The sequence below is a fragment of the Cynocephalus volans genome, chromosome 7 (genome assembly GCF_027409185.1).
Source record: "Cynocephalus volans isolate mCynVol1 chromosome 7, mCynVol1.pri, whole genome shotgun sequence".
Taxonomy (NCBI): domain Eukaryota; kingdom Metazoa; phylum Chordata; class Mammalia; order Dermoptera; family Cynocephalidae; genus Cynocephalus; species Cynocephalus volans.
The window spans coordinates 63,298,343-63,320,479 of NC_084466.1; the positions used below are offsets into that span (position 1 = coordinate 63,298,343).

At 47.4% G+C, this 22,137-nt stretch overlaps 1 protein-coding gene and 1 pseudogene across 1 annotated transcript in view; both read right to left on the reverse strand.

Annotated features, from left to right (window-relative positions):
* Positions 1-2,148: 2,148 nt before the first annotated feature.
* ERICH6B (glutamate rich 6B) overlaps positions 2,149-22,137 on the reverse strand; it is a 48,711-nt gene continuing 28,722 nt past the window's right edge. Inside the window, exons 5-10 of the mRNA XM_063101535.1 lie at positions 21,406-21,470; positions 17,427-17,584; positions 9,802-9,887; positions 9,485-9,637; positions 4,368-4,593; positions 2,149-2,364 (exon numbers count right to left, since the gene is read on the reverse strand). Of these exons, the coding sequence (XP_062957605.1) occupies positions 2,149-2,364; positions 4,368-4,593; positions 9,485-9,637; positions 9,802-9,887; positions 17,427-17,584; positions 21,406-21,470 (904 nt within the window). The remainder of the gene's footprint in view (positions 2,365-4,367; positions 4,594-9,484; positions 9,638-9,801; positions 9,888-17,426; positions 17,585-21,405; positions 21,471-22,137) is intronic.
* LOC134382389 (mitochondrial import inner membrane translocase subunit Tim9-like) lies at positions 12,406-16,717 on the reverse strand (annotated as a pseudogene).

Genomic DNA, 22,137 nt, shown 5'->3' on the forward strand with positions numbered 1-22,137 from the left:
ATAGGGTTGTTGGAGATGTAATTAGTTAAGATGAGGTTGTACTCAAGTGGGTTGGGCTCTAGTCCAATATGATTGGTGTCCTTATAAAAAGAGGAAATTTGACACACACACAGGCAGATTGCTATGTGATTGGGGTTATGCTGCCACAGGCCAAGGAACTACCAGAAGCTGGGGAGAGGCCTGGATCAGATCCTTTCCCAGCACCTTCATAGGGAACATGGCCCCACCGACACCTTGATCTTGGACTTCTAGCTTCCAGACTGTGAGACAGTAAATTTCTGTTTGAGCCAAACCAGGTTGAGGTCGGAATTAAGGTCATCCTGGAAAGTTTGAGAGTGTCCCAGGGATGTACAAAAGGCACCCTGTGGGGAGCTGCCCAGCTCGAGTCCCCTTTTCTAGAAATTCTTGCCCCTCCCCATGCTCAGGCATCAGCCGGGAGCCGTGCTTATAAGCCATTTTCCCACCCTCTCTTACCATGCTGGCCAACCAGAGACCACTGGGGGCTTTTGAGAGTGATCGGGAGAAAAAGCCGTGTGAACTGAGATGCATAGAAAGCATGTCTCCAGCATAAGATGAGTGTCGCCGAGATGAGGGACAGAAAGTCCTCCCGAGTCCTGCAGGGCTCCCAGGCTCCAGTCGTTTCTGAGGCCCATGGCAGCTTCTATCTGGATCAGTGTTCTTCTGTCCAGAAATGACACATTTCCCATTTTGCTTTAGCTGCTTGAGTTGGTAACTGTTACCAGTGACCCAAAGTGTCTAACTGTTGGAAGGAGCTCTCCTTTCTGGCTCCTGGTTTGGGGACGGGTGCAGGTAGGTGTGGGTTTGCTGTCTGTGTTTCCCTCTACCTTGGCAGGGGTGGACAACGGAGTGTTTGCGATGAGGTCAGGATTGGTGAGAGCCTTCTGGGGGCAGTGCAGAAAATGCGGTGGACCCTGGAGCGGAGTCATTTCTACTGTCCACTCCCTTAGCCTTAGGGCAAGGCGCTGTGTTCTGGGGGCATTACCCAGCGCTTCAAAGCCAGGAGGAGCAGCTGGACTTCTGGAGGCTGATGCACGCTTTGTGCCAAGTCAGCAGCAGCTGGGTGGCTAGGCCTGGCCTCCAGAGATCCCTGCGGCAGGGTGACGTGGGTGGAGGCCATGCTCCAAGGTGGAATGGGGCAGTAGCATTTGGGGAGCCTTGAGCCTTTGAGATGCTCTGCAGTGGGGAGTCACAAAAAACCCATGCTGTCACCAGTGATGTCACTTTGTAGTTGGGTAGGTGGGAAGGCCAATCATCACTGCCACTCACTAGTGTGTGATGCTGGGTAAGTCATTTAACCTCTCTGAGCCACAGTGTCCTCGAAAAAATACTCTCCATGTCACAGAGCTGCATGAGGTAGAACCTGCGTGGTGCTAACTCAGCACAGGGCCCGCGTGGCTCGTGGTAGAGACTCAGTAAAACTAGCGAGTGTCATGAGGAGAAAGGCCTGAGAAAGCTGAACGGGGCTGTGTCTCTGTGAGCCGAGCAAAGCGCAGACACCCACCCTCGCCTAAGAGATAACGCTTAACAAACGCTTCCCTGGAGCTGCCCAGATATGAAGGGAAAGGCTGAGCTTAAAACCACTGGAGTGATACTTCCTGAGTGGTTCCCATGGGCCACACACTGTTCTAGGAACTCTTCATGCATTAGCTAATTCAATACTCAGAGCTCGGTGGTGGTACGTACTATTTTGGGGCCCATTTTATGGATGAGGAAACTGAGGCACAGCCAACAGGGGCAGAGCGAGGATCTGAGCACAGACAGTCTGTGTCCTGAATCAAAGCAAGTACTGAGTCGCGAAAGAGCTCCTGCATGGCAAGTGACAGTAGGAGCCGGCAGAACAGGTGTTGGCATGTATTGCCTATGAAATGACAACTCCCAGTGCTATCAGATCAGGGCTGACGATTATATCTTTTCTGTGCCCAGGCACAGATTCTGTCAGTCCCCCCCAAAAACTTACTTTTTTTTTTTTTTTTAAATCAAGGAGCTATGACAGGTCCCAAATTACAAACCAACTCTCAGAAGACATAAACAGGGCTTTGGGGTACTCCCTGGAGCTCCTGATGACACCCCCCTTCCCAAGATACTCAGTGGATGCTGGAGGAGCCCTGGGACAATTTGGGGACTGCCCTAAAACCAGACGTGAGAGTTCTTCTTTGGGTATGTGTTGCCCACTGGCAACATATAGCCGGCCTCTATGAAGTTTTCCAAATCAGGGACGGTCAGGAAATTCAGGATCCTACTCATTTTTCCCAGAAGGATCTGGATCTTCCGAGCCGCCGGGCCGGGTTCCACCTGCAGGATTGCTTTCTTCCTCATCGCACTCAGCACCTCCGGGGTTACGAACTGCGGGGGTTCACAGAAGGCTAGGTGAGGGTCCCCGCTGCCTGGGTGCTATGCCTCTCTACCCCCAGGATGAGGCCCCCTGTGGCCATGACGAGTCTTCCCTGGAAACTTCACCCTCGAGGGCAAATCTGTTTTGCCAGCACTGCCCCGGGACCTTTCTGCTGCTTCCCGAGGTACACTCACGTGGCCTGTGCCTGTGGTCACATGGACTGTGGTGGTGTAGCTGAGGCCACACCCCAGTCTGACCTCAAACCTTAGGAGGCCAGCTGCTGTGCCCTGGCCTGGCACAGGGCTGTGCTCTCCTGGGGGCATTGGGTTCTCGCCCACGGGCTCTCACCATGGAGCTGGGAGGCCCCTTGCTGTCTGCCTGTGACCCCCACTCCCTCTCAGGCTCCCTTGGAGCAGATCTGGGTTTTGCTGGGATGAGGCCCTGCCCCGGTGAGGCCACCAGTATGTCAACTTCTGCCTTGGTTTGTAGCTTCCAGAAGACAGGAAGAAGTCTTCTGGAAGGGAAATAATGAAGGATAATACCAACACGTTCTCTTTCTATGAGGCAGCCTATGAAATGTCTCCACATGAACTATCTTATTTAAGCCACACAACAACCTGTATCCACCTTACAGAAGACAACGGGTCACCTCACCAGGAGGTGGAGGGGCCGGGCCTGGAGGGCATGTTGCTCCCAGGGCACCCTGGCCAACCAGTCCTGGCTGTCCCTGCTTCTGCTGAGCCTCAGCCCTGTTGCCTTCCGCTGACACTGACGTCTGTGCTGCTTTGCTTCACGTGGGACCCCCTGTGCTAGCACAGCCCCCATCAGCCTCTGCCCATGTGGCCCGTACTTGCCCTCTCTGGGTGTGGTCTCCCTTCCCGGCCCTTCTCCCTTGGGGAACCCATCACCCTTCAGCCACCAGCCCTCCAGCTACCCGCCCTCACACTGCCCAGCCCAGCTGCCTCTCTTGAGCTTGTCACTGCTGTGGCAAGAGTGCCAATGGGTGGCTCAGGGGCAGGAGCACTGGTCACCTCTTTCCTGGGCCGGCTGCTCTGAGAAATCCAGGGTAGCAACGATGTTTGCAACTCCCACCTGCTCGGGAGCTTGGTTTGGGTCCTGAGAGCACCTGGCTCCTGATTTGCACAACCCAATATACTCCTTTCTGTTAGAGGCTCAGATCGCTGTCTTTGTGTTTCTATTTGCATACACAATAGACAAGGACCCTGCGGTGCTTACCCTCCAGGACAAACCCAGATGTAATTAAGGATCTCAGGATGAGATCATCCTGGATTGAGGGTGGGCCCTAAATCCAATGACTGGTGTCCCTTTAAGAGAAAGGAAAAGGGACACGTGAAAGAGAAGGCCATGTGAAGATGGAGGCAGACAATGGAGTGATGCGGCCACAAGCCAAGGAATGCCTGGAGCCACCAGAAGCTGGGAGAGGCCAGGAAGGACCCTCCATCAGCGTCTTGGAAGGATGGTGGCCCGTGGACACCTGGATTTCAGACTTTTGGCCTCCAGCACTGTTAGAGAATAAGATTCTGTTGTTTTAAGGCTTCCAGTTTGTGGTAACTTGCTACGGCAGTCCCAGGAAATGAACACACCATTGCTACTTTCCTGTCCAGCCTGGGCGGCATACTTCAAACGTCCAGGTGACCGTTCGTTAGTTTGAGATGTGTGTGTTGGGGAGGAGAGAAGAGGACACCAGTGGCATGGCTGGGGACACACGTCCCCCTTGTTCCTGGGCCTGCCTTCTGACAGGGCTGTCACGAGTGTCAGGTGAGATAGTGCATGTTCACACCTTTGCTCTTTGTCAGGCTCAAAGCCTAAGGCCGATCTCATGGCACTGGAAGGTGACAGGAGTGTGTTTGTATGTGGTCAAACACCAGCTAAAGGAAGGTGGCATGATACAGAATGTGGCCTGGAGGCCTGTGGCATGGACCAGTCCAACCAGCAGCGGCCTGTGTACAGGTGCAACCTGCCCAGCCGAGGAGGTGGGAGGTTGAGACCTTACCTTGAACCTGGTGCCCAGGTTTAAACAAATCCGCTTCTGTTGGTGCGTGAAGCAGAAGATGATCTTATCCTGGCTCCTGACATGCACCTGGATGTACTGGTTGATTTTCACATAGATGGGCTGCACAGGGGGCGCGTGCACGTGGATGTCCAGGTTCCACCAGTTCCAGGCCTTCGGGCCTCTGTCTCTGGCGAAGTAGTAGCCCAGGTTGAGGCTCAGGCTCAGCCTGGAGCGGGAGAAGGCGCGTCAGGCGGCCACACGCCTCCTCCCACCTTCCCTCCTTTCCCTCTTTGGCCACAGAAAGGCCCACAGGGTCTTGGTAGGTTTCTCCAACAAGGAAGGCCGGTCAAGCCCTTCAGGCCGGGCCAAGGCCACACTCAGCCTTGCGGCGGGCGTGCCCAGCCCCTCACGCCCTCTCTCCGTTCCGTTCCTGCATCCGCCTGCTCCTCCCGCCTCGCGGCTTTGCCACACTATTCCCTCCGCCTGGAAAGCTCTCCCGCCCGAGTGGCATGGCTGGTGCCCGCTTATCCTTCAGATCTCAGCTTAAATGTCACCTGCTCCAGAGGGCCCCTCCTGACCAGCCCTCTAGTTCCATTTCCACCCCTTGTGAGTTCACTTCATACAATAGATAGTCAATTCTTGTGATTCATGGTAGCTCTACTCTATAAAGTCACTGATTTAGTGAATCCTGAACCCATAGGTCCTAGGAGAAACACGCTATACATATGTACATATACACATGTACACACGCATACACATATATATATCTCATATAGATTACAGTCTTAAATCCTAACAACGACCCATCGTGGTAGATTTGATTTTCCTTATTTTATAAAAGAGAAAATGAGGTTCAGAGCTGTCAAGTGACTTGCCCGAGGCCACCCCACTAACAGGTGCCAGAGCTGGGATTCAAACCCGTCCAGTGGGCCCCAGAGCCCGAACTTCCCGTGCTGCACTGCCCTGCACCACTGTCTCTGTCCTCTGGTCATCTCTGTGTGAGAGCTGAAACCAGAAGGCAGAATGTCACCTTGTCCAGCCTCAGCTGGGGACGTGCACATTGGGTGACTCACATTTTTGCACACATCCATGACTCTGTGAGAAATGTGTACATACAGGACCAGTGGGCTCAGTACTGGCTCATTTAGTGTCCTTGGTGACTTGACAGACAGTAACTACCAGTAATAGTGAGAATCGATTGTCCTTGTCTGTCGTCTGTTCTCTCCCCAAATGTACGCTCCTGGAGGGAGGAACCATGTCTGCCTGGTGACTGCTAAGTCCTGCCGCCCAGCTCCGCACCAGGCACCCATGTAAACAGGTGTCCAGTGAGTGGAGAGAGATGGGTTTCTCCCTCAGTCACCCTAGGCTTTGCCCTCTAGGGGCTCGCCTGCCCTTTGAGCATTTCAAACCCACCATATCCCGCTGGCCCTGGCATCTGCTTTTCGAATCCCACAAGGGCTGCCCCTAGAATTAGTGGCTTCAGGGCAGCAGCATCTCCGGGGAATCAAATAAAGAAGAGAAGTGATGCTGAGACCTGGGTTAGCCAGGAGAAGGTAGGCTTTGGGGGAGCCTGGATTACTCAGACAGTCAGCCAGGTCTTGTCTGGGCTGTGCAGGGGCCTCATAGGTCAGCTCAGAGGTCTGTTATGGGCAGCCTTGCTCACCTCCAGCAGGGAGGACTCCTAGTCACTGCCCACTGCCAAATCCTCCTGCTGCTTCCCTTGCAAAGTGCAGACTCCTGCATCACTTCCCCATGGGGCTCCAGCCTCATTCCTCTTTACCTAAATAAGAGGCTGTATGTACAGTGATGAATTCAAAACCTGGGCTCTTGCACCAGGCTGCCCCCACACCCCAGGGGTGCCAGGCTCTGGGCTAAGGCTCCCTTAGGAAGATGGGATTCAGAACTCCCAGAAATGGTCGGAATCTGGAGGCTCCTGCTCAAGGGGCATGAAGACCCTGAATGGTGGAGTGGGTAGAACCCATCCACCAGGGACCCTGAGTTAGGGCAGGCGTGAAGTCCCTCATTGTGTGGGCCCCCTGAACCCTGGTGACCAGCCTGCTCTGAGACTCCTTGGGCAGGGGCTAGGGGCGGTGCTGGGCCTCAGTTTCCTCACACCCGGCAAACGATGTTCGTGCCTTCTGCCTTCTCTGAGGAAGCAGAAAGCAAACAGTAACCCAAGCGGCGTTCAGTCCTTGCAAAGCGAGGCTGTAGACCCTCCCCAGTGCCCAAGGCACCACGGACTGCAGAGACAGCTGGAACCAGAGGAGCAGCTGTGGAAATTTCTAGCAGTCAGGGTCAGGGACCCTGGTAGAGCAGCATGTGTTCCCAAGGACTTGGAGGATCTTCTCCACAAAATCTCCCAGTGGTGACAGGACCGAAGTTCTGGTGATGAGTCCCCTCAGGGACCGAGTCCTACTGCTGAGGGCCACAGTTTTCTCTGGTGCAGCTGCCCCTGGGAAGGACCCAGCTTGGGGATGGGGGTGCCCATTCAGGGAGAGGTCTGGCTCTGTGTTATGGCTTTTTGGGGATGACAGGTGTGGTGGGGGCATCACAGGGACAGTCTGTCTCTCACCCAGATGCCCGTGTGCTCAAGGGCCAGGACCTGCCAAAGAGACTGAGCAGTGGGAGCTTGTCCCTCCCCCACTTGGCCTGCTTGATGGTCTGTCCGGCACCAAGAAGGGCAAGAAAGATGACGGTGACACCATGGGGTGGGGGTGGGGGGTTGCTGTCCTTCTGTGGGGACAAGAGGGAGCAAGAAAGGAGTGGCGGGGCTTCCTGGAGGTGTGCAGAGAGGCCAGGCGGGGCTGGGTAAGAGCAGAGGCCCCTCGTGGGTGTCCTGGGCTCTGGCTTATACCCTGTGGGTGGGACACTGCACCGGCCATTTGCCAAGATTTGTGAGGCCCACTCCAAGGCTGACTGGTTAGCTTTGAACGCCAGGGAGCCTTTAAATTCTAAGCCTCCCCATTTTCTCTGTCAGAGGAGGAATGTAGGTTAGAAAGGAAAGCCGCTGGTATTTCTTCCACTTTTGAAATCGCAGGAGTCATACTTAGCATGATTTCTGAAAATCTTCCAAGGGCAGAAAGGCAGCAGGTCCCATGGAAAGAGATGAGATATGAGAAGTTAGGGACCCGTGGACCACGGACTGGCTATGAGGCTAGTGCCTGAGGCCTAGAAACAAGGCTATTAATGGGGAGGAGCAACTTTAAGTTACTGGTCACTGCTGTCCCCCAGGACAGGACATCTGGGCCATTTCCTCATGAGGTTGAGGCTTTCCCAGAGTCCCAGCAACTGTCTGTGGTGTCAGCACACGGGGCCACCCACTCCCGACCCGAGGGAAGGGCTGAGGGGTGACTCCCTGTGGATTGTAATGAGAGGATGCGGTGGAGTCTCTTGTCTTTATCTTACAGCCTTGAGTGGCGCCATAGCCCTGGGAGACAAGGGCAGTGGTGTGCAGTTGCTGCCACTTGTGGGCATTGGCCACTTTCTGCAGCCTTAAAGGCAGAGTGGAGGGCATTCTGGCCCGGGCGCCCACATCGAGCTGACCTGCAGAATCACCTGGAAATCATGCAGATCTCCAGGACCTACCCCAGGCCTACAGAATCAGGGGCAGCCCTTACTCCAGCTCTGAGCATCTCCTTCGCCTTGGGTTTTAACGGGCTGAGATTCAGGGACAAGATGTGGCATCTCTTATGTACCTTATTTGATCATATTAAATATGATCAAATTTAGGCTGAGTCAAAATGTTCTAAAACTTTTTGCCTATAATTTTAAGTATGACTCATGGCAAGTGACATATTCTCTGAACCTAAGTTTTCTCATCTATAAAGTAAAGTAGTTCCTAGATTTCATCAAGATCTCTCCTGGCCCTAAAATTTGAGTATCTTTAGGAGAAGAGGCCCTACTGTGCGTCACCAGATGCTATTTGAAATAATTACCTGAGTTTCTTGCCCCTACTCCCTGGTGCTCCCTGTACCCAGGACCTTGGTCCACTTTTCAGACAGCATTTTCTATGTAAAGGGCCCTCAGGGGAGAGCAGGTGCCTCTGAGAACAAACAAGTTAATCAGGAAACTATTTTTAAAAAGTCCTGGCAGAGAAAATATTCTTAAAAACCAAGGCCTGGAGAGTAAGAACACTGTTTTGGAATTTAAAAAATATGTTTGGCTTTGCCTATCAAAAAGAAAGTAGAAAGTCGATCCATGATAACATGCATCTTCCACCATGACCACTTAGAAGGGAAGGGAAGGGGAAATCCTGAAAAGAGAATACTTACCCCAAAGAGATGGAGAAACATTTTGAAGTGGCTGAGTTGCCTTGAATTGATAAGATGAACTTTTCCACCATTACTAGAAATGGGTGCTTAGGAACTAAGTTCAGTTATAATAAAATATTTGCAAGTTGCCTTTTTGTTCATGGAGTCTGTATACAATACAGATGCTCCTCGACTTACGATGGGGGTTACGTCCTGATAGGTTCATTGTAGATAAAAACACCAATAAGTCTAAAATGCATTAATAGCACCTGATGTACCGAGCATGATAGCCTAGACTCCCCTAAATGTGCTTAGAACACTTCCCTTAGCCTGCAGTTGGGCCAAATCATCTAACACAAAGTTCATTTTATAACAAGGCATTGAATTTTTCATGTAACTTATTGAAGACTGTACTGAAGTATGATTTCTACTGAATGAATATCACTTTTGCACTACCATAAAGTGGAAAAATCTAAGTCCAGCCATCGTTAGTTGGGGACCATCAGTGCATGTGACTTCAAAGCCCTTACGAAACCCTCCTCTCTGAGGCACCCAGAGCAGGGAGGCACTGGGTCTTTCTAAGGTAATTCTTACATCTCAAGAGGTGTTTAGGAGAGGAAGCCAGTAGGATGTGGTCACTGTGTGAGCCTGTGGCTGCTGTTTCTGAGTGGGGGGCAGCAGTGCAGTAAGGATGGCGTGTCTCCCCCAAGGCAGGGACCTGCCATGCGATGCACCACGTACCCACCCTCCCATCTCCAACAGGTGTGAGTCAGAGAGACGGGGCAGGAGGAAGGCCGTGCAGACTCTCCCCACACTGCTTCTCCATGGGTGGGTGGGGGGTGTTTGGCACTCATGACCCGATCTTACCAGATATCCTGGTTTTCATCATAGAAGGTGGCATGGCCGGAGTTGTCAATAAGGGCCCGGATCCACCCTTCCTCACTGTCTTCCAGAATGATGTATGTGAACTTTTTATCCTTCGTACAGAAGATGAGCATAGCCAGGTTTCCTGATGGATAACTGGGACATGGTTAAGGCACAAGCCGTCCCTTGGGATCCCCTGGATAAGGTAGGGCCCTGCAGAGGATATAGGCCTCAGTCAAACCCCACACCCCAGTCCCAAATCACAGACTTTTTAGGTGCCGATATGTGTCGATATGGGCATCTCTGTGCTCAGTGGATACTGTATCTGGCCTGTCCCATCAGGAAAGAGAATTTGGAAGACATTCTCATTGGGGTAGAGAATTAATTTTCCATCTCCTTGATGTTCCTGGGAAGAAAAGACAAGCTTATGAAAAGTGTGTGGGTGCCAACTGTCCTACTGCAGAGCATGGTAGGGTTACAAGAACACTTGGGCCCTGTTCACCTGCTCTCTGAGGCCCACATGCTACCCCACCCATGACTCCCACCAACTGGCTGGTTGTATTAGTTTCCTAGGGTTGCAGTAACACAGTACCACAAACTGGACAGCTTAAAACTACAGGAATTTATTCTCTCCTCATTGTGAGGCCAGAAGTGTGAAATCAAGGTGTTGACAGAGTTAGTTGCTTCTGGAGCCTCTGAGGAAGAATCTCTTCCATTCCACTCTTAGCTTTTGGAGATAGACCGTGATATATGATGTTCCTTGTCTTGTAAATACATACCCCAATCTCTGCCTCCATCTTCACGTGGTGATCTCTGTGTTTTCACATGGCCATCTGCTCATAATTCATATCGGATTAGGGAGACGGCCTACTCCAGGAGGACCTAATCTTAATTAATTACATCCCCAAAGACTGTTTTTTCACATAAGGTCACAATCTGAGGCACAGGGGATTAGGACTTCAACATATCTTCATTCTTTTTATATTATTTATACCTTCTCTTTTCTTTTCTGGATCAACCTTGTAATAAAATTTGCCTGTGGTTTTTTGGTTTTTTTTTTTTTAATTTTTATTGAATCAAAATTGATTATACATATTTTTGGGGTTCAACGTTGAGATATGTTGATCAAATCAATATTACTAGCATATATATTGTTACAAATCATAATTATTTTTTATGCCCTTTGTCCAATCTCTCCCCATCCCCCACTGCCTCCCCCCTCTAATTACCCTAGATTTCCTCTCTCCCTCTGAAAGAGTAATGGTTACTCTGTTGATTTGTTGCCTTGATGATCTGTCCAATGCTGCGAGGTGTGATCAGGTCCCCCAATATTATCATAGAGCAGATGCGTCTTCTGTCACTCTGAAATGAGCTTCGTGGAGAGAGACATCCTCTTCTTTTTTTTTTTTTCTTTTAAAAGATGACCGGTAAGGGGATCTTAACCCTTGACCTTGTGTTGTCAGCACCACGCTCTCCCAAGTGAGCCACAGGCTGACCCTCTCTTCTTTTCTTTATCTCTGCTGGCGACTCTCCTTGTGTCAATGCACTGCAGTGGCTGGCAGACCATCTGCATGGTGGTTGTGGCATCTAGCCACTTTCATGATGGGCCACCCACCTGAAGGTGATGATTTTGGCATGCTCCTTTGTGCTGGTGCAGTGTGCCTGGTTGTGGGAGGGGGTTCCGGTCCCCTTCTCCATGCCTCGGGTCCCCGGGTGGGCCCTGAGGCACTGAAAATTTGCCAATTTTCTTCATCTTTTCAAAGAACCAGTTTTGATTTGTTTATTCTGTCATTTCTTTGTTTTCTGTTGTACTGATTTCTGTTCTTATTATCATTTACATCCTCCTGCTTCCCGTGGGTTTTCTATCTTATTCTATTTTATTTTTTTAATTCCTTGAATTGAATGCTGAGCTCATTGGTTTTTGTCTTTCTTCTTCATGATCCTCCTCCTCCTCCTCCTTTAATAAGTGTTTAAAGCTATAACGTTCCTCTCAAAATACTGTTTTAGCTCTTTCCCATGAGTGTACTTACCTTTCATTTTTACTCCATTCTCAGTATTTTCAAATCTCCAATATGATTTCTTCTTTGATTAGAGTTATTTACAAGTGTGTTCTTAAATTTTCCAATGTATAAAGTGCTTTTGGGTGTGTTTTTATTATTAATAATTAAAATGCTTTGGGGCAGGAGAACATAGTCTGTGTGATGTCATCTCTTTAGTGTTTGCTGAGACCTGTTTTGTGGCCTAGTGTGTGTGTGATCAGTTACTGTAGATGTTTCACATGCACTTGGAAAGAATGTGTGTCCTCCAATTGTCTCCTGTCCCAATGCTGGTGTTAAAACCCAAGCCCCTGGATTGTCAAGACACATCCTTCTCCTGCTTCCCCAGCACACACGCCCATCTCCCAACCTCTGGATCACACGCCCACTCTGCTAGTTTTATAGTTTTTTTTCTATTTCTGGCATTGGTTATTTCCCTTACTTTCTTACAGTCTCCACTCTGCATTTAAAAGGATGCTTCTTATGTTTTATTTCAATTCCCAGGTATTTGTAGCAGGAAGGCTTTTCAGGCCATCTAGTATCCCCCATTAATCTAACTAGAAGTCAGATCAGTGATTTTCAAACTATGACTTAATTTTTTTGGAAGAAGCAATGGTTTGTTTTTCTAATCAAATGACTGAGCTGCTAAATCAAGGCCTCAACAAATGTTGCATCTTATTATTTTAGTTGAACAACAAGACCTTCTATTTTAATCATTCTTGGTAAATAGTAATTTTGTTTCTCCAGTGGTTTTCATTTGCCAGTCATGACAGACAGTTTACTGTGGTGGTTACTGTGTTCAGTGGCTACTGCTACCACACGAATCTTCATTTCCAGTGCAACAGCTATTGGCAATCTTTCACTGAAAGTTCATCCATCAGGACTTCTCTATAGTAGTTGGCCAAGGAGTTCTGCTATGGTTGCCAGAGCTTCATTCTGCTGAATATGATATTCCTGAAATCTCATGAGTATTCTTTGCATCATTAAGAAATATTTCTATAAGCAGTGTTCTGAGCAGGCAGTCTCTCTCCAGGTTTTACTTCTCTTATTGTGAAGTCTTTAACACAGTCCAAAAAGCACATTTCTGTAAGCTGGTGGTAGGTTCCAAGAAACTCCTTAAACTATTTTATCTGATCAGATTCTGGTATTTGTGCAAGATGTTCTTTTGGCACGTTTATTAGTCACCTTTTCTGATGTCCAGCTTTTGCTTGAATGTCTCCAGTGAGGTGAGGCTCCAGTAAGCACTGGCTCTTGCATCCAACAACAGCATGAAGTGGGGGGCTGTGCTGTCAGCTGAGTCTGGGAGTGGACAGTTAGGGTCAGGATGGGCACCATGGCCACTAGATGGGCTCAGACTTTTTTTGTGTGTGGCTGAACGGTACCCTTGGCCTTAGAGTTCTATCACCGTACTCTAACCAACTGAGCTAACTGACCAGCCTATTATTTTTTAGCAGTTGAAGAATCCTTCGTTCAAAGAAAGCTTACTGCAGAATGCTGAAATCTAATTTTTCTTTGTTTTTTTTTGCAGCTGGCCAGTAAGGGTGTCTGAACCCTTGACCTTGGTGTTATCAGCAGCACAATCTAAACAAGTGAGCTAACCAGCCAGCCCCCACAATACAAGAGGATAAGAGAGAGAGATGCAGCTCTGTTGGAGGAGAAGCTGCCTGGGGGTTGGGGTGGCGGGTCCCCAGGGCACTGCCTATAAATGCCCAGGACCTTGGGCACCGGGGCAGAAACCACTCCTAGAGGTGATGGTGATGGCATAGCTAAGACACGGCGAGCCCTTTCCCTACATGCAGCACTGCACTAAACACTTTACTTCCACAATACAATGACCCTACAATTAGGGTCATGACCATTATCCCTGTTTAAGATTGGCCAAATCACTTCCACAAAGTTATCCAATAAGAAAGGAGCCACATGCTAGCAATCTGCCCACCGAGTTGCAGGTTTGTTCATGACACTGCCTTCGACCATTAGAATTCCAGCCACCTTGAACATTTAGTCTACAAATCATTGCTCTTTTTTTAAACCTAAAGAAGTGCCTTAAAATTTTTTTTTAATTGACGAATAAGAATTGTATATATTTATGGTACACAACATAATGTTTTGATGTATGTACACACTGTGGAATGGCTAAATCAAGCTATTGAACATTTGGATTACTTCATATACTTATTTTTTTGTGATGAGATCACTTAAAATTTACTCTCTGCAGTGGATTGAATTGTGAGTCACCCAAAGTTTAATGTGTTGGAGGCTTGGTCCCCACTATGACTGTTAAGAGGGTTGGAAATCCTATTATGGTAATTGAAAGGTGAAGCCTTGAAGAGGTGATTGGATTGTAGGACCATGCTGTAGTGAATGGACTAAAAATGGTGGTCAGGGGCGTGGTTCTGAGGGCTTTATAAGGAGAGCACATGAGGAGGTTAGCCTCTCTCTGCTCCATTTCTGACATGTGAGACTCCTGGGTCACTGTCACCACCACCAAGACCCTCACCAGATATGTTCCCTGGACTTTCCAGGGAACATATCTGGTGAGGCAATATTTCTTGTGGCAATTTTCAAGTACACAATATATATTGTTATTGACTATAGTCACCAGGGTGTACAACAGATCTCTTGAACTTACTCCTTCTATCTAACTAAAATTTTATATCTCATGGTCAACATCTACCCATTTCCCCTGCTCCGCAATCCCTGGCTACTTCCTGCTTCTATGAGTTCAACTTTTTAATTTGATTTAATCTTATTCAATTTTATTTTATTTTTTGAGTTCAACTTTTTCAGATTCCTCATTTGAATGAGATCACGTGGTATTTGTCTTTCTGTGCCTGGTTTATTTCACTTCACATAATGTCCTCCAGGTCTATCCATGTTGTCACAATGACAGGATTTCCTTCTTTTTTAAGGCTGAATAGTATTCCAGTGTGTATATATATTACATTTTCTTTATCCATTCCTCCTCTGATGGACTGACCAGCTTGGAGGAAAGCCACTCAAAAGAGCTACAAGGCTCAAAATAGACATGACGTGAGCAAGAAATACACATCTGTTTATTAGTTTTGGGAAACATTTGTTTCAGCAGCTAATGAGTGTTGTCCTAACTAATAAAGGTTTTGTGTCCTTGAGATGGTTGCTCTGCCTAATCTGGGCACCCGAGCTAATTCCCTATCCCTTCCTCACTTGCTCACAGCTCTCCTCGAGGCCTTTGCACTTGGGTCTGCCTAGAATGCCCTTCCCCCAGGAATCTACATGGCTCACTCCCTCATTTCATACATGCCTAGGCTCAAATGGCACTTGGCCCAGCCAGCCATCCCTATAGCCCTACAAATATGATGGCAACTCCTCTCTCAACACAACAACTAGAGAGCCCCTTATGCTGCTTTTCCTGTGTGGCCACCTTACAATAGCTGACATTGCACCGAGTAGTATATTTGTATATTGGCTCTTTTCCCAACTGGAAAATTAGCTCAATGGAGCAGTGGCTTTGTTTTGTTGAACCCTCTGTCCGCAGCACCTAGAAGATTCTGGTGAAGGGCATAGTATGTTCTCAACATATTTACTGAAGACAAAAAAATTTATCATATCTAGAAAGAGTCCCCACTTTAATGCCTCTTTTTTGAATTTCAGAACTGATTATTAGCTCACTCTCAATAACTCTAACATTTTGAGACTAGTTTTCACTTATGACTTTATAGTATTAATCTTCATAAATATGAGGGGTCTTCAAAAAGTTAATGGAAAATGTGTACTATGAAAAAACTATGCATGAATTGAAAAACTTTTTTGCACCAAAATAAACTAGTACCAACTCATTATAACAGGTCTGAACAGCACCTAGTTTGAAGCACTAAGAAGAATAAGACATCAGTTTAACACGAGTCCCTACCAGAGCAACATGAATTCTGCTAAAATTAAAGCAAGAACAAACATCAAATTTATGGTGAGTCTTGGGTGGAAGAATGATGAGATCACTGATGCTTTATCAAAAGTGTATAATGACGATGCCCCAAAGAAATCAGCAGTTCACAAATGGATAACTCGTTTTAAGAAGAAATGAGACGATACGGAAGATGAAGTCCACAGCAGCAGATCACCCACATCAATTTGTGAAGAAAAAATTGATCTTGTTTGTGCTCTAATTGATGAGGGCTGATGATATACAGCAGAACAATAGCCAACCCCATAGACATCTCTATTGGTTCAGCTCACACAATTCTGATGAAAGTTATAGTTGAGCAAACTCTCCACTTGAAGGGTGTCAGAACTGTTGCACCCAGATCAGCTGCAGACAGGAGAAATGCTTTACATGGAAATTTTAAGCAAGTGGGATCAAGATCCTGAAGCATTTCTTAGAAGAACAGTAACAGGAGATGAAACATGGCTTTACCAGTATGATCCTGAAGACAGAGCACAATCAAAGCCATGGCCACCAAGAGGTGGACGTGGTCCAGTCAAAGCAAAAGCAGATGGTCAAGAGCAAAGGCCATGGCAGCGATTTTCGGGGGATGCTCACGGCATTTTGCTTGTTGACCAAAGAATGATAACATGTGTTTATGATGAGAGTGCTTTGAGAAAGTAAGCCAACACTTTAGCAGAAAAATGCCCAGGAAGCTTTGCTAGGGAACCCTTCTCCACCGCGACAGTGCTCCTGCTCATTCTCCTCATCAAACAAGGGCAGTTTTGTGGGAGTTTTGATGGGGCATCATTAGACATCCACCTTAAAATCCTGATTTGGCTCCTTCTGACTTCTTTCTGTTTGCCAATCTTAAAAAATTTTTAAAGGGCACTAATTTTTCTTAGTTAATAATGTAAAAAAAAAAAGGACTGTATTGACTTGGTTAAATTCCCAGGACCCTCAGTTCTTTAGGGATGGACCAAATGGCTAGTATCATCACTTGTAAAATTGTCTTAAACTTGATGGAGCTTATGCTGAGAAATAAGTTTGTATTTAAAATTTTTTATCTTTTAATTCCATTTTTCCCTAAACTTTTTTGAAGTCTCCTCATATACCATGTCATTGGTTTTTTAAAAATAGGCTTCACTTTTTAGAGCAGATCACAGCAAAATTGGGTGGAAAGTACAGAGATTCCCATATTCCCCCTGACCCACCCTCACAGGCATAGCCTTCCCCACTAGCAACATCCCTCACCGGAGTGGTGCATTTGTTACAATTAATGAGTCCACGTGGGTACATCGTTATCACCCGAAGTCCATAGTTTACATGAGGGTTCACTCCTGGTGTTGTATATTCTGTGGGCTTGGACAAGTGTTTAATGACATGTAAGCACTATAGTATGAACAGTTTTACTGCCCTAAAAATCCTCTGTGCTCTGCCTTTTCATCCCTTCTTCCCTCCAACTCCTGGCAACCCCTGATCTTTTTATTGTCTCTGTAAGTTTTGCCTTTTCCAGAACATCATACAGTTGGGATCATACCATATGTAGCCTTTCCAGATTGGCTTCTTTCACTTGGTCATGGGTGTCTAAGATTCCTCCATGTCTTTTCATGGCTTGATAGCTCATTTCTTTTTAGTGCTGAATAATATTCCATTATATGGCTGTACTACAGTTTATCCATTCACTGTGTGATTTATTTTGATATGGATTTTAATTTATTAGGGAGGGACCTATATATTATATATTTCCTTTATTCCATTCCACCCCTATCCAATTGCCTGATACAGGCCCTGCAGGCAGAAGAATCTCAATGAATCCTAGTAAAAATTCTAGTCAATTTGCCAATAATCCACACACTCAGCTGTACCTCTCTGTACTGGATACATTTTTCTTGTGTGTGTTCACGTTGTGTATTGGTCCTGACAGCTTTCTGAGGGTGTGTGTATGCCTGACACACACACAAAACACCTGTGCAAAGTAAAAACACCAGTGCACTGCCACACTTACCTTTGTCTTCCCCATTATCCATTCTGTATCTAGTTGTAACTTCTTTTTAGGACGAACAATACGACGTTTTTTGATTCTTTCTTTCTCAGGCTCCTCAAATTGTGGTGGTTGAGTTAATAAATGAAATGTAAGAGTGGACAACTCTGTCAACTTTTGACCTGCTTTTGGTGGAAAAGAGAAAGAAAACTTGATTCTGTATCTCTTAAGGTGTCGAAAGGAGTTTGAGAGATCAACCATTGACCTCCAAGCAAGGAAAGCTGCCAGGCAGTAGGCAGAGCAAGGCCTTTGAAACGCAGGGGTTGAAATTCCAGCTCTTTCTGTTTTTTCATTCATTCATTCATTCAACACACATTTATCAAGGACCTAATGCGTGCCAGCCCAGCGCTAGGTGCTGGGTACAATGGTGACGACCACCCAGTGCAGACGTGGCGGTGGGGGTGACACAGCAATATGGCAACCACAGTGTCATGAGGGGAGTACTCCTCACCCAGCAGAAAATGTGGCTACTAACTGAAAAAATAGGCTAACGTGAGGAGTTGTTAAAAGAGGAAACGTACCTTAAACGTGTTATTTTACCTTAAATCAGAAATGTATATTAACATGTCACTTAAAATATGGGGCAAGGTCTCTCCTTTGAGTGCGGAAGGGATGACTGGGGCTCTGTGATCATTTTTGCTCAAACCACGCCCATAATTTATTATTGATCATCTTCAGTTTTGGCAGTTTCTAAATAGTCTGAGTACAGAATCATAGAGTTTAAAAAAATGTCTATACATTTCCCAATCTTTTGGGCATGTTTGGTCCACATCTAATTCAAAGCAGTTTTTTTAAAAAACCATTTTCTTATTGAATTTTTAAAAAGCATTCAATCTAGTGTTCATAGCAACAAATTTCTTTTTATATTCATTTTTGTCCATTTTTGTAACAATTGAGTTTTGGAACTAAACTAGTGAGGACCACTGAGGGACAACCGCTGCTCCCAGTGCCTCTTGGTAAGGGTGGAACACAGCAGTGGCAGCTGAGGAGCCATGGAGAGGAGCTTCCAGCTGTGGGACCAGCCGGGATGCTCTCGGTGGGAACAAGGGGCCCCTGGCTTGCTCACCAGCTCGCTTAGGCTGACTTAACTGACAGCCCTGGGCCTCCCACCGCTGGGGCCGACAAAGGGTGCCATGAGTGCTCATGGGAGGGAACTTAGCCAGGCTTTGAAGCTGGGGAGACTTCTGGTGAGAGGCGAGTCTCTGCATGCCAGTGGGAGTCCTGGCATAAGTTCTGGGTGGGGAAGGCCAGAGTGGGAGCCGGCCAGTGGGGGCAGATGATTCAGGACAGGCAAGCAGGGCTAGATCACTCGCTCATGCTCATTCGCTCACTCAATAAACATCTATTGTGTGCCTCTGTGTTGGCAACTGTCTTAGGTATCAGGGATGCTATAGTCCCTGCTGTCTCAGGGGAGACAGATGCTAAACAAGTGAATAGATAAGAATATAATATGCCAGATGGCTATGTGTGCTCTGAAAAAAAATTAAGCAGGGCAGGGAGGATGGAAAGAGATACGTGTGTGCACACGCACGCGCATGTGTGTGTGTACGTGTGTGTGTGTGTGTGTGAGCACTGGCTCATAAAGGGTAGCCAAGAAAAGTATTTGTGAGAAGGTAACGTTTAACATCCCAGAGTGAAGTGAGGGAGCGAGCCACAGGGACGCTGGAGCCGAGAGAGTTCTAGGCAGAAGGAGCAGTAGGTACAAAGGCCCTGCGGCAAGAGATGCTTGGCCCATTTGATGAATGACAAAAAAGCCAGCATGTCTGGAAAGGAAAAGTCGAGAGCCTTCTAAGCTGTATGAGGAATGTGGACATTTTCTTGAAGGCAGTGGAGGGCCAATGATGAGCTTTTAGAAGATTGTGCTGGAAACAAAAAGAGACAAAAAGATGGGAGTCAGGAAGTCTAGAATTTCGGGGGGGAGATGAAGGTGTCTGAACCCGAGATTCCTTAAAATGGGATAATGCTGCCTATAGTTACCTGTGGAGTTACTGTGAAATAATGCGTGTGTGGTGCCTGCTACATAGTAGGAGGTCAATATTTCTGTGTCTTCAAAAAAGAGCTTTGTATTTTGAAGGTTCATGATACAAGCTGTGCAACGTTCTCCTGCTTCTTTTCACCAGACCGGATGGTTCTGAACAGGAAGGCCTCCATAATTTGAGAGGCCCGGTGCAAAATAAAAATTCAGGGACCCTTGTTCTAAAATTAACAAGAATTTCAAGACAGTGACAGCAGAGTTTTAAACCAAGCACAGGGCCCTTCCAAATGAGGAGCCCTGTGTGACCTCACAGGTCACATGCCCATGAAGTTAGCCTTGGTTTGGAAATTGGAGTGTTCAGAGACATGGGGTTGTGTATCTGGAATATGGAAGAATGGGTTGGATACTGGAAGTAAATGAGTTTGCATCTCAGAGGTGGCTAGAAGATTCCTTTGGCAGTGGCCACAGCAGGAACGTGGAGGAGATGCCTCTTATCAATTAGAAATGTTGATTTTTGTACAAAAAGCTCAAACTTTCTAGGCTTCAATTGTCCAAAGAAGCAGGGATTGGAAAGGGGTGGTGGTGGTGGGGGGGGGGCGTTCAGAGGAATCTGGCCATTCGTATTATATCAAATTTCATGTCCTACCCTTGGCATATGACAGTGGAGTGTCCTGCAAGGACTATATTCCCCCAAAAGGAGCAAAAGATCATGCATGCATGCATCCACTCAAGAAGCACTTACTGAGTGCCTACTGTATGCCTTGTTAAGGTGCTGAGGAATGACACAGGTGGCTATGGCTAAGGAGGAACAGAAACTATACAGGTATGACACAATTAGTGTAATAGATATTTGTTGTTGTGTTTTTGGCTGCTGAGAATCTGAAACCCCTTCTTGTTTTTGGGGTACCCCATTGTGTGAGTCTTAGTGGGCGGCAGGGCCCTCCCACCTTGGTAACTACAGGTGGGAATTCCTCTTTCTCCCTGCCCTTAACTCCAGTGAGGACATGAGGCCCAGGCTTAGATGGCCTCCCACGTTTTCTTCTCCAGACACACTGGCCTTTTGTTGTTCACTGAGTATGCCAAGGGCACGAGCCTTGCATTTGCCCTGAGAGGTATTGGGCATAGCATGGCTTTTCCATTTAATTCCTGGGTTATCTACGCCAGTCACTCAGCCTCTCTTAGCCGTAGTTTCTTTATCCTACTTCACGTGGTTAGGAAGATCAGTTTGAATCAGATAGTGTATATGAAAGTATCTAGCCCACAGCAATTATTCTTTAACAGTTAGGTCAGGGATGTAAATTGGTATGGAGGGGGGTGCGGGGTGGGCAGGAGTGCACTCTTGAGAGGGAATCTGGGGCTGTGACCTGGCTCAAAGTACCATGATTGATTAGCTATGTCTCCTACGGGTGCTGTCATTTCACATTAGTTGGATCTCGTTATCTGAAAGATATTCCATATAGTGGTTTTGAGTTTCTGAATTAAGTAGCCCAATAGCTTAGCCCCTTGACCCAAGCTTTCCATGATTAGATTGAAAAAACTGGTAACCTGCATGACTGGCAAATCTTGACAGCTGGACACCAAATGTCTTCAGTCTCCTGGCAAAGGGGCTTCCCAAATTTTGCATTAATATTGCATTCTTGGATCCCTCCTTCCCCCCAAATCTGGGCTAGATCCCCTTCTCTGTAGTCTCATGGCATCCCCTTTCCATGGTAGGACTTAACCTTCTATATGGTAATTCCCTACCTTTTTTATCTATCCTCCCCCCTTCCCCACGCACACCAAGGGACAAGCCCATGAGGTCCTAAACTGTGTCTGTCCCACTCAGTGTTTCATCCCCTGCAGCTAGGATCTCCCTGCCCAGCAGGTGCACCAGGGAGTCCCGCCTCCTTTATGCACACAGTAGAAGGGGCGAGGCTGTGAGTGGCAGACAGGAGAACCAGTCACAGGGAAGAGAAGAGCATCACTGACCTTCACGTCGCCGCTTCAAAATCCACAGGATTGCTTTCTTATACGTCTCAAAGTTTTTCTTCAACCTAAAGGGAAGGTGAATCGTCTTTAAAAGCCAAGCCTAAATTCATGTTTACATGTCATGATCCAGAGTCAGGCGGTGCTAGAGCTGGCTGAGCTGCTCACACAGGTGGAAAGCTGGGACCACACTCTGCTTTCTGACCCTCCGGTTAACACTCAGGAATAAAGGCATGACATATGGTATTGACTCCCGGCTTCCCTCCTGGTCGGCAGCTGTCAGCCAGGGCACATGGGCTGGACCCTAAGCCCTTCCAAATGAAAGCAATTAGGATCATCTTGGGGATCAGGAACAGGACAGGAAGGACCAAGAGGTCCCCCAGGCAAGTGTGACTCTCTGAGCTAAACTCGTGCAGCTTGATTTTCTGTGCTTGTCCCTGTCCCAGTGAGGGCTGCATCAGGAAACAGCTTGGAAAAACAGCATTGTCTGTGAACTGGACAGTGTACTGGAAACTCCTTTGCCTTTAATAGGAAAAGTTCAAATAGGCTCACTCACAATAACTTATCGTGAAAGACACGCAAGGCACAGCCTTTCAAAATGATCAAGCCCTTTACCACCCTCCTGTGACTATACAATGCGAGTCGTCCTGGAATTTCAATGGCTTCAACTGTTTCACTTCGCAGTAAGCATGGTCTCCTGGGCAGCTGTGTTTCCTGGTTCTCAGCTCATGCCCC